Raw genomic sequence first — 13,495 nt, forward strand, 5'->3', positions numbered from 1 at the left:
TGGCAATAAACGTTGTAATACATGGTAACATCGACACACCTAAACACGAGGGTCGGCGCCGACTGCTGGCGCGCCACTGCTGGTCTAAAATGAAACACGCAGTCAGATTCACAGTCAAGGGAACATGGGAATAGACAGGGTTACAGCCAGGGTAATTACACAACCAACATTCACAATCTGTTGCTTATTCAAATGTTAGTTGATGGGATATGGTTCACGACAATAGTCGAATGGATTCGAACCCACGATCATGTGATCGGATGTCCATTAAACCATTAGGATATTGATTTCGAAGTAGTTACACGAAGCAGCAGGCAGCTATAATCAGGCAATCGAATACAAACTCAATTATAAATAGAAGTATATTTAATCAAAAAAAAAAAAATCATCTCAGTATAACAAAGCATGAAGTTTTTAACGTAACAGTATCAATTGCGCAAAAAAAGTTATAGTGTAAATTTAAATTAAATAAAGTTTATGAAATTATAACGATGTGAAAAGTTGAACATAAAAATTCATGAACAAGACTCACGAAATATCATGCCATCAACACTCAGTGGGTATTTTATATAAGTCAATTGATTACTAGAGGTTAAAGACGACACATAAGATTTTAAAATGGAATGTAAATGTACAAAGGATTTTGTTAGATATAGTAATTTATTTGAGAAAAAGTTTGTTAGTTTTCATTATAAAGATTGCGGTTCCGACCTAAATGATATTTAAAAATATCTCAGTAAAATAAATTTTAATGTTTTAAATATTAAGAAATAAATGCATAAAAACTTGTTCTCAAAACAAATGCTTTGGATGGGAAAGTTCCTTTTACTATCCATACCAGCTGGTTTTATCAAAGCTCCAAACTGGTACAAACAAATAAAATCACAGACACTACAAACAAATCTAAAAATCAAGATCATCGTATAGACGAAAGAAGTGGAAGGACAGAATCTAAACTACCAGGAGAACAGGAAATCGGAGTAGAGTTTACTGAAGCTTCAACAGAACAGAACGACCTAATCGCTCAGATTGGACAGAAGGGAGGCGCGACTACTTGGCCATTGGCGGCGTTGTAACGGTATTAACTTTGCTTCGCTTTCGTTCGGTTTGTCAACTGAGCATCTGGTCCAGCACGGTGTACGGAGTCGTCGCATGTGCAGGGTCGGCTGCGCCCGCGGCTGCTCAGCACCTCTCCTATCCCTGCGTTAGAGATCATAGCTAGCGGCGCGGAGCACCAGCGTGTGCGCAACCTATTCAATTCCATTTTGCCAAGATTGCTAGATCTAGAAAATGACTGCAATGAATTATCAAAAAAAAAACAAAGAGCAGGAATAAATCAATGTCATTGTTGGAGTATTTACATTTGTAATTTAATGAGTTTATATTTAGAAGCTGTTAATATTTTGACCTAGTAATAGCTTTTACTAAAAATAAACACATAATTTTATAAAACATACTTTAAATGATTACAAAGTAAGAATTAATTATCGCCCACCACTTTATAGTCCCGCAGTCGAGTAAATTTATTTCTTTAAAACTATGTACTATTTTTAAAAATAACTTTTAATTAAAGTATTTGCTTTATGAAAGAGTTATTTCTACGACCTTGTTTGAAGCAGCGACTTTATGAGTAACCATTTAAAGATTATCTATTCAAAATTCGCTTTAGTACATTTAAAACCTTTACTGATGAATAATGCAATCAAATCTGAGAAGAAATTCAATGATATGTGTGAAGGTGACCAATCCGCACTGGGCCAGCGTGGTTGACTATGGTCTAGTCACCCCTAGTCTAGTCACTAAGGGTAGGCTCCGAGCCCCTCAGTGGGGATGTATAGTGAGCTGATGATGATAGTAGAAGTATTGCATATATTGTTTATCATAGGTGTCTCAAGTTAAAATATTTTTAAGCTTTTAAAAGTTGGTTTGCCTTAAATATTTTTTTGTTCATTTTTAAATTAACAACCAGCTTGAAATCAAAGTAGGGAAATATATAAGATAATTAGCTTCATGTGAAAAATAAAAGAAAAGATCTTGCTCGGGTGCTCGCTATTCTAAGATTTAATTAGCAAATTAATTAATTTGTAGCAAACATGAATTATACGGTTTTAGATTAATTTTTATAAAAAGTAAATTATAAAAAGTTTAAATAAGAAATAATAACAGCTCTAAAGAGAGTTAAAAAAATTTCTTAGTTTTCGTAGCAGCGGGGCTACGTCGTAGCATCAACATTTTGTCATTTAAAATTTAGATTTAAATTTTTCTTTAATTTTCTTTACTTCATGTAAATGGAATGTGGTTATATTGATACCAAATGAAGTAGTATTATTTTTGCATTTTCATTCATTTTCGTTTCCTTTATTTTTGTTTTTTCGTTTTTAAGTCATTATCACTTTAAAGCAGTTATTGTCAAACTTATTTCTTCCACAATTTCATTACTTTAATTAATTTCAATGCCCCCCAATTTTCGGGCCCCTTATCGCCCCCTTCTAGGTTTCAAACGCCCCCAAGGGGGCGTTATCGCCCACTTTGGTAAACACTGATTTAAAGTGTGGTTTTGTGTCTCTTAAAATCGTGAAAAAGTGTGTCTTAAAATCGTTTCGATGAATTGAAAAACGTTTTCTTTGAATTATTACCTACATTCATATACCATCATCATAAGTCATGTTATTTTGTTAATTAAATATAGTGAACGGTCGAAAGCATTCAGTACAATTTGCTATAGAATATTAAGGTTCAAGTCCTCAGCTAAATGGATTAATATCGGGGTCTAATTGTGATAAAGGTTCTGTGTATATTTGTAGTGGCGCGGTTTTCTGTAACAAGATTATGTACAATGCCTTATTTGATATCTTTGTTCTGGTAAATGTAATCTTAGTAATAAAATTATATAAATATTTTTCTAAACTCTAATTAGGGGAAAGAATTTTCTGGTTAGTATCTTAGCTATAGAAAAATAGTTCAATTCATTAATTGAATAAATTAGCGTAGGTTCCATTATATTACTTTACAAGTAGAAAAACATATCGTTATCCCTTTTTGTCTAAAGATAATTATTGAGATGACAATATTATCATACGGGATATCGTAAATCAATTTCATAAACAAAACGATCGCTATTCGTGTAATCGTATACATTATAAGGAAGAAAAAAAAAATAAAATGAATTTTATTGATCCACAAAAATTTTACATTTTCTTAGGACTCTGCCTCCTGTGGTAGGTGGGGACCTGTGTTACAGGAGGTAGTGCCTTATCTTAATCTAAATTTTAAATAGGTACTTATCTATACAATACGCTTGTATTTATGTGTGCGCGAGCGCGCACGCGTGTGTATGTGTGTGTTTGTATTTGTGCTTGCGTATGTGTATGTGTACGTGTATGTGTTTTTATTTTTATTGTTATTGTTTGTTTTATTTTTGAATTATTAGGAGATTTTCTGTTCTGAATTTATAAAAATTACACATATGTTAATAGTGTTTATACGCACAATTCTGTTTATCAATAGGTTTGTTTGAACAAAACATTATTTTAGTCAAACGTTATCAGGCGGATTGAAATATGGAGACATTTTACAATTTTTTGGTATATTAATACTTCTTCGATAGACATTCATTTGATAGGACCATTAGAGGAAATAATAATTTCTTAAGTAGCATCAAGATACGAGTAGATTTTTTTGTCAGAAAAACAAAAGAGTGGTTTTAAAAAGAATTAGTTAAGGGAATCTTTTCTTTCTTTATTTATAGTTGGAATATTTCTTATCTGATGGATTGTTTAACTTGTCCATTAGATTAGACAATTAGCGAATCAGTTGTTTACTCAGTAAAAGTAATTACGAAGTTGGAAAATGTTGAGTAAGAAAATTTAACCTTAAATAAATATCTAAAATATTTGAAAATTTTCTATTATTCCTTAACCTTTTAGTATTCATTGAATAATATATTTATATCTTTTAGAAAGAAGAAAAAATCCAACTTTAAAAATGTTATTTTTAGAATGGACGTTGGAACTAAATACTGTGCAAGGCTCGAGCCATAGAAATATTATTTACTGCTAGTCTCTTAGTTAAAGTAGGTATTGGTTTGGATTCACATATTCAGAGAACCCATCCCTCTCTTTGAAATTAAACTATACAAACTAATAAATGGAGTATAAATAAACCTATAAAAATAGTAATTGACTCACCAAAGAAAGCGTAATATGAACTTAATTATAGATAAGAATGTTCAATTTAAAGAAGAATCTTTTTTTTTAATTTATAAAAGCCTGCTTTAATTAGTTTTAACTTCATAATAAAGTTCTAAATTTTTGTATAAATTAAAACTCTCAAAGCGATAACTTCTGTTTTCGGATTTTTTTGTAATCAACTCGTAAAAATGACAGGAATCCTTATTATTACATCATAAAAGTTCTGTCAGTTAAATTATTTTATATAAAACGGGCTTATCCATAGTTTAGTAGTAAGCTAAAATTAATAAGGGTCTAGGAATTACGAGCAAAACATGTGCGTCAAGTATAAATGGATTATTACTCGGTGTTATTATGTAGAACTGCCGATCACTACATAAGAATATAACGAACAGTTATGATTTCCAAACATAATGCTTATGTCCTGAGCTACTAACGCTTTCAATGTTATTTAATACTCTTGGGAAATTTATGATTAAGGTATATTTTGTAATAGTACTTGTGTTTTTGTGGAAACGTGATGTTGAAAAACTTTTTTTTTTTAATAATTGAGTGATTTACACATAGATTCAAATATAATAGTTATAGAGTTGACATAAGGACTACTTTCCCTCAGAGTTTTAATTTAGCGATATGTTAAATTTTTGCTTGTAAAATGTTTTTTGTATTACGTGCTGACTACTATTATTTTTAAGTGGAAGTGGAGTGAATTAAAAAGTGAAATAAAATGAGAATTTTACAATTTAAGGTATTTATATTTTGCTTACGGATGCGGCGTAATTAATTTCAAATACAAGCGAAATTCTCTGATTTGACAATGGTTTTCTATACTCTAAAATTTACTAGAGGTTATGTAATGCAATTGATATTATAAGCTTCTAGAGTATTTAATTATATTATATTTTATATAATTAAATGTAATTCATTAATATTCGATAACAATATGTTATACATATGTTTTATGAAGCATACTGTATGGTAAAATCTCACGCACCAGAGCGCTTGCTCGCACAATGAAGGACTTAATGCATTAGCTAAATTGATTAATACCTAATTGCTCGTAGTGCTTTCAAGATAACCATATAACAGGGTATAATATGCGCTGCTACGAGATTAATCTAAATTAATTGGATGGTTAGCATATATAAATAACAGATAGATTGGGAAGTACGCTCCCATATCCGTAGATCTTATTTTTTAAAGTGCCTAGTGTTGTGGTTTGATGACGAAATTCCCAATTTGGTCGCTATCCTACTAGATGAGTACGTCATCAGCTCATATATCTTCTCCTTATGTTAGGGGTTGATAATGTGACAACCAGGTGGGTAAAGGATCCAAATTGGTTGCGACCCACTAGTGGTTTGGCTCTATGAGTGGATATTGTACAGTAAGTTTGTTTTTTTTTTATACAGGGAATTTCTTTTATTACTATTTTTAAAATTGGAAATTAATTTTGTATACTTTTCTATTCAGAACGTCGATGGCTTAGAGGTTAAGCACTTGACTTGCAATCTGCAGTTCTTGGGTTCGATTCCTGCCATGTACCAATGTGTTTGTCGATTTTCGATTTACACATGTACGTTTAACAGACGTTCTTACGGCAAAGGAAAACATCATCTACTAAACATTTTCTATAATAATATGTATTAGAAAGAACACAATATACTAATGACAAAAAAAAAAATTGAAACAAATGCAATAAAACCTGGTAAAAACTACATTTAAAGAATTTTTTAATATTTGTCACGGAAAACATATTTAATTTACATCACAAAATAGAAAGTTAATTGAAATGCAGGTAGGCGAATGCAAAACGTGTATTCTCATGCAAATGCGTCCCCGTACCGGGCGTATATCATATCATGATGTAAAATTGTTAGTCGCTGCGAGATCACACGTAAATTCAGTCCAACGCGTGATATGAATATGAAAAAGAACACAAATAAAGTTAAATTTGTATGTTAGCGAATAGTTCATACGTGAAAACATAATTTATGTCCTACAATATGCGATTTGGATACGCTTCATTTTATAAGTAAACTTGCTGTCGCCTGCGACTCCGTCCGCGCGGAATTAAAAACAAAACATAGTAAATGCCTATGTGTTCTTCCAGACTATGATCTATTTCTATGCCAAATTTCATCGAGCCGTTCTGGAGATACCTTTAAATAAACATTCATCCATTCATTCATCTAAACTTTCGCATTTATAATATAAGTAATATTTTAAAAATTGGGTTTAACAAACGACTTTATTAGATCGGTTGGATCATGGTGAGGCTACTTAAAATGGTAAAATTAATTAATAAAATTAAAGCGTTTTGACTGCAAAAGTCTCTCTTATGTTATATATACACACTTATAATACATAATATACTTACGTAACACATAAAACATTTTCAATGACCCAATAACAGATAAACTTTGCTATATTAATGAAAGCATTAAATAATTGAATATTTAGGCACAAATTTAATAAACTTTTGTTGGAAAATATAGTAATTTAAAAATGTACGGTACTTTTCACAATCTAAAGTATGTAGAGAACAAAACAAAACGATAAAACAAATAGAGTAAATTCATTCTATATTGTTCGCACGCCCATTGTTTTGTGAAATAAAATGTACTTTTAAAAAGGAACTATTGTTCAGGAGTCGCATCAGAAATGCTTTTTCAATCGATCTTCTACAACTCGATGGAATATTGCATTAAGAAAAAAAAAATCATTGCCTTGAAATTATATTTTATATTATTTATTTTTTTAAATTGATTTATTGAAAAAAATGTTGATTGAAAAGGTTTTCCTTTTTTCACAAATGGAATTTATTGAATAAAATTATTTTTCTGTTCTTGCTTCTTTTAAAATAAATATTCAATTTATTTCCCAAATAGGGTTGGCGACAGGCTTGTGGCCGGCCGTAAAAAATATGCCAAAACATTAAGGTTTGTAAAATGTTATGCGCCTTCATGAGAGGGGGAAAAGGTAAGATGTTTTATATGACTCCGTCCACATGAAATAAAAATAAAAAACTGAAAAGTAGCCTATATGTTCTTCCAAGCTTTTGTAACGAGTTATTCTTCGGTATTTTTTTATCGTGAAAGAAGTTTTATAATTGTATAAAGTTTTATGGATTGTCAAAATTGGTTGCCATGGTTGTATTTTAATTGGTCAGAATGGATTATTAAAATATCACTAATAAATTCGTAACACTATGTTATACATCTATGCCAAATTTCAGTGATATCCGTTGAACCGTCCTGGAGATACATTCTAACAAACATCCATCCATACAATCGCATTCACACTGTTATTAAGTAAGATGATTTCTAAACTAATGAAAGCACGCTATTGTATATTTTACAGTATTAATACAATGGTAATGTTAACTATCTAAAATAACGAATGTTACGTGCCGAGGAAGATTTAGATTACAAGTAACAAATCTTACGAGGTAGCTATTTATCAAGGGCGGCGCATGTTCGGATTGGGGAGGTATAAATTGTTCTGTTCCAACGTCTTGCATTAACCATTTGTTTCCGTTTTAGCCTTAAGCAGGTGAAATTTAGATTTCCTTAATTCGTTTTATATTACGATTACGTTTTTTGGAATTTAAAACCTTTGAACTAATAAAAGAGAATACGTTTTAATAGAAGTAAATTATAGTGAGGCGGCAATGAGTGATAATATATATTTAGATAGCTATTAAATTGTAGCCAAGTTTAGGGTTAAATTGGGTAGCATTTTATAAGGCGAAATGAAAAAAAAATCTTGTTGGAATGTAGTTATCAAGGCTTTTCATGAGCATAATTAAAATTTAGAATCCTTTAATGATCTATTTCAAGTGTTTATAATTAAGAACGTTTCTTTTAAAACCAACAACAAAATTCTCCAACGATTGTAAACCGACATTTTCTAAGGAGAAAAGGAATTTAATTGACGATATTATTTTCGACTCACAGTTGATACACTGGTATTCAAATTCCTAGAAATTCTGTAAAATTAGTACTTTAAGTAATAAAAATCTTCAGATTCATAAATGAATTCGAAGTATAGCTTAAATGTCGACTTCCGTTTTCAATATTGCTATTATACAGATGAGCCATATTGGAAATATAACTTTGTTTAATATAGTAAAATTATTAGTACTTTAATTAATTTCCTTATTTCGTGAGTATCTATACGTTTAGAAACATACTTTATCGAATCAAATTTTACAGTTTATTGGAAAACGTTAGCTCGCAAGCTTTTCCAATAAATTTAATATAAACCAATCGAGTTTGTGCCACAGTGAAATTACTATTATACGATTTTTTTTTATTTTCATAATAAAAAAAGGAAACAATGCCGCATTTACGTCTATAATCAAATAACCAAAGTGCTACATAAAAGTAAAGGCTGCGGAAGAGTCGGGTTGGAGTACGAACATAAGTAGCTTGTAAAGTTTTGAGTGTTTCATATAAATCAGAAGCATTCATGGGTATGATGTAAAAAAAGGGAAATTTTTATTGCCCTTTACATTGTCTCAACAACTTGTATAACCGTGCGTTTTCACTGCTAAAACAGCTACATAAAAACATATATTGTTATCTGTATTTTATCAAAGCGAACAAGAGGGACAACGATATGTTTTTGTACAGTGGAAAGCAAGGGGGTTCTATTTAACTTCAGCATACATTATATTATGATAATCATTTTTAATGTCGTCATTTTTAACATAATTTTTTTGTTTAAATCTGCTATTTTTTTTGGAATTATAATTAAAATCCGTGTCCATGTTATTATCTATGTATTATATACCTTTACATTTCAATTTATAATTTTAATTTTAATCTTTTAAAATACTCCAACATCGTATGAACATAAAAAAAGGTTTGAAATAATAACGATGGGAAGCAACAAAAGCATGTACACATACTATAAATGTATAACGCTCGATAAAATAAAATAAAATACAATTAAAACATTCGACGTAATAACTGCAAATCTGAAACACAAAGATAATGAAACAATTTCTTATTTTATTCCTAATCCTACAGTGATTAGGTAGTCATAAATAGTACGTTGGTACTAGATCATTTTAAATGATCCAGTATACATATTCCGTTAAATTTATTTTCTGGAATATAATGAATATAGATCATTCACTATTAATTAATCATTCTAATACAACAAGTAGAGAATTAGTACAGTTTTTATTTAAAATTTACAACAAGGATACAGAAGATATATAATTTGAAAGAATAGCAAAAAGAAAATAGGCGTATATATCTCTCATAGTAAATAACGTTATAAGAGTCGTTTCAATTAAAGGTTTCTTGGAAAATATTTCTTGAAACGGTAAATAAACGTACAAATCAATGTGCGCTTCATCGCTATTTCTAATTCTAAAACACGCGTATTAAAACATATTAGCATCACATTTTTTTCAAGTTGAAAGAAAGAGAATACAATATGTTTTTGTACGAATATTTTGACACGAAATCTTATATTTATGTTATATACTTCTGTTCCCTTTGTAAAGAAAGGAATAACACATCAAACAAAATCAATACAACTGTGTACATACTTGGTCTCATCTATGTAGACTGCTTCGAGGACTTTTGCGGCGTATTGTAGGTTCTTTTGTAACGTTTCCGCGGGTATTTCACCTCTATTTAATTGTCTGAGTAGATAGCGTAATCTGTGGACAAGAAAATAAATATATTATAGAAATATATAAGAAGTATATAGCGAGGTAAGTAAGACTTAGTTTCATGAACTAAAAAAAGTGTTTTTAATTTAGGAAATAATCTCAAATGATATTAAATGTTTGTGACTACGATATTAATAAAATGTGAACTATATTAGATAGTAAATATCATGTGCAAATTATTATGCATAGATTTTTATATAATGTGAACCGTTAAAAGATCTAATATATTATGTAAAATCACGCTGATTTAATTTTAACATTTAAGTATGGATAAAAATATTCTCAGTCAAAACAATTGAACGAGAAACAAATGAAGGAAGACATAAAATTAATTAACAAAGCCATTATTGAAATATATCTACGAGCGTTAATTGATATGCGTGACGAATAAAACATAATAACGATACAAAGAGAGTTTATAATGATTTATATTATACAGTTCATTTTAATTTAATTCCAATGATTTAAAATTGGACGTGTTTTATTTTTATACACTCTCTTTAACTTATCACGTATAAGGGAATTTAAAAGTTGTGGCTTATAAATTTGACAAAATAGTGTCAAAGTTTCCTGAATAATTTTAAATATCAAACAAAACAGTGTTAAAATTTCCTGAATAATTTAGGTTTTCAGTGTAAGTTTGATGATATATACTCACTGGCAGTCTCTATAATTTTTTATTCATATTATGTATATTAACGCTCTAAAATAACAAATGATAATTCACTGCCTAATGTCTAACTTTGGAAGTTATTGTTAACATAATGAAAATATGAAGTCATTCAATTCGTAGATATTCGACTTTTACAAAAGGTTGTAAATAAACGAGCACTCTAGAAGTTCGTTTACGCTTACGCTACGCTGAACAACAAATTTTACTTTGAGTTGTAACTGAAATACCAGTCAAACAAGCGTATAATTTATAAAACGCACTCAGATTGAAACGAACTGTCCTGAATTACGCCCCAGTTAGCAATAATTATCAATATGTTTGTCAATTTGTTGAAAAATATTTTAGCTACAAAATTGTGTAAATACATAGATTATTAACCCCTATTAGAATAATAAATTTATTAGCCACTGAAAGTGATTATTGTCATCGAATACTACGCATTTTCTTATGTACTCTTTCCACATGAGGAATTTCGCTACGTATTCTTTCTATTATTTAGTTTTAAAAATGCCATTTTTAAACATAATATTAATTAAATTAATTATAATAAAATTTTACTTGTTAAGGAGTTAAGGAATATAGCACAAACATGAAGATATTATGTATTTTGTAATAGTATGTTCTTCTAAAATCTTCTGGTAATACAGTTGAAAGCAGAGCTACGGAGGTGGCTACGATCTTTGCTAAGGACGTAGCGGACTACGTCAAATCTCGTCACTGTTGCTACAAGACGTAGTGCTCTACGATTTTCAATTGTATTCTAGTTGTAACTTTTCATTAAATATGAGAACATTTTTTATTTAATATTTGTTAAGTACTTTCTATTTGATTTACGAATATTTGCGACTCATAGTTTTAAATAAATGGGTAAGTTATCATTGTTCATTAAAACTGCGCAATAATTATTTTACGTAAAATCACTCTTATAAAAGGTGTATTAAAACCAAAGTGTTTTAATTGAAACGAAGTCTGCCAAACTGAGCTTAATTAAATTAACCCGAAGACTTCATCACGTAAAATAGACCTCTGTCGTAGCACAATGAACATAAACGTGAAACGTTCCAATAAAATCTTAAACGTAGTGGAAAGGAAGAACAAAGAAAAAAAAGATACACGACTCCATTCCACGGGAACAGCGATCAATACTTTCCCGTACACATCATTACTATCGTATCGTGTTACATTGTACGGGGCCTTTGTGTGTATATTGTACACACTTCTATTTATTGCCTAACAATACACAGAGTTGCCAACAATATACGATAACTAGAATAACTAAAAAAAATACTTGAAAACAAAATGAATGGACTTTATTCTACTTATTTTTAGTCGCTGCCTACTAATTATTATCTACTTCTGTAGCGAAGACTATTCTTTTCTTTGTTGCAAATGCAATTTTTCTAAGTCAAATGCAAGTAAAAATAAGTACAAAAACTATTAACTCCTTACTGCCTTAATTATGAAGGAGGTGTGATAAAATATATTTACTACATATATGTATTTATTTAGATCTATTAAAGGAAAATTTTATAATATGTAAAAAATTTCTTCAAATAAAACAAAAAAATTGTATAAATCTCACTCTACTAAACGAAACCATAAATCGGTCCGTATACGGTTAAGGGATTAAGACTTAGAGATCTTATTTTTTTCATTTAAATATGGTTCAGTAAGTTCCACATCAAGTTGATTTTTATTTATCTATCTGTGGCCAACATGTGATCCTGAATCAATTTTGAAGACATTTATCGCTTCAAAAGTAACTTCGAGAAACTTTATTTCAGTTTCGACTAATGTGAGGGACGTCAACCGATAGATCTCAACTCCCTTAAGTACTCGCTAAAAGCAATACATTTCATCCTCAAAGACACACTTTTATACGTAAGTATAGTTTAATAAAGTGATAGAAAATAAATCTTTTTATTGAATAAGCCGGTCTTTTAATATTAGATTTACGATATAAAAGTGTGGTTCAACTTTTCACTCTTCTTATAAAAAAATAGATTTCTGTAACAGAGGGTTTAAGTACCGCAACACTAGGACGATATAGTCGAACCTAGATAAGCGAGAGTCCAAAAGACCGCGTTATTTTTATCATTTTTAGTAGTTTCTCTTTAACTCGTTTTTCACACTTATGGAGGTCGTCCGTCGGGACCGAACAATGATTCTCGCTTAGGTTTCTTACTTATTTAAGTTCAATTGTTTTTTCGTACAATTAAAAACTGTGATCACAATGATGTTTTTGAATGGATGTTTCAGTGATGAAATGTTACGACTAAGCTATAAAAAATACATACCTATTTTGGGCGAGAATCGCGTCAAGTCGTATTTTAAATAAAAATATGATATTTACTGTAAGTACACAAGTACTAGTATATTTTAAATTTTTATATCATTTTAGTGAATAATATAATAATTTATAGAAAATGAATCTTCATTCAATTAAAAATTTCCGGTCAATAATATTTATTCGGTGGCAAACATTGATGTAATTAAAATATAATTAATTAAAGTGAGAAGTGCAATGACAGGTTCAGTATCGATAATGCTGTTGTGCATTTATTAATTAATTATTTTGATATTAATTAATGATAATGATCGATGCATTTTCAATGACAATTAAGCTTTCATTTATTTTTAATCATTACACAACATTCTAATGTAAATACATTCGATAACAATTTTTTACCTATAACTTTTATCTCTTAGAGACCCTAAATGACAGACATTTAGATGAATTGAACCTGATATCCCTTTTTCGCATTCCATTTCCGACTGTCACCTTTTTTCTTTTGACGATGGTGATATTATTTTCAGACATTTGTTGGATATATTTTTTAGAATATTTTTAACTTAAAACATTGAATCATAGTAGTTTTTATTTTTCAATACTACATAATTTATATTTTACATAATGTCGGCAATTAAATTGATAATTTT

The 13,495-nt window shown here is 29.6% G+C and overlaps 1 protein-coding gene across 2 annotated transcripts in view; it reads right to left on the reverse strand.

The window, feature by feature from the left end:
* The window catches only part of LOC106718809 (calcium/calmodulin-dependent 3',5'-cyclic nucleotide phosphodiesterase 1), a 103,514-nt gene that overhangs the window by 12,933 nt on the left and 77,086 nt on the right, over window positions 1-13,495 (reverse strand). The window contains exons 3-4 of one of the 2 annotated variants that reach the window (XM_045678811.1): window positions 9,757-9,870; window positions 40-84 (exon numbers count right to left, since the gene is read on the reverse strand). In XM_045678811.1, the coding sequence (XP_045534767.1) occupies window positions 40-84; window positions 9,757-9,870 (159 nt within the window). The remainder of the gene's footprint in view (window positions 1-39; window positions 85-9,756; window positions 9,871-13,495) is intronic. The other variant, XM_045678815.1, reaches the window with a different exon arrangement.

The sequence above is a fragment of the Papilio machaon genome, chromosome 1, assembly GCF_912999745.1.
Source record: "Papilio machaon chromosome 1, ilPapMach1.1, whole genome shotgun sequence".
In the NCBI taxonomy this organism is placed as follows: domain Eukaryota; kingdom Metazoa; phylum Arthropoda; class Insecta; order Lepidoptera; family Papilionidae; genus Papilio; species Papilio machaon.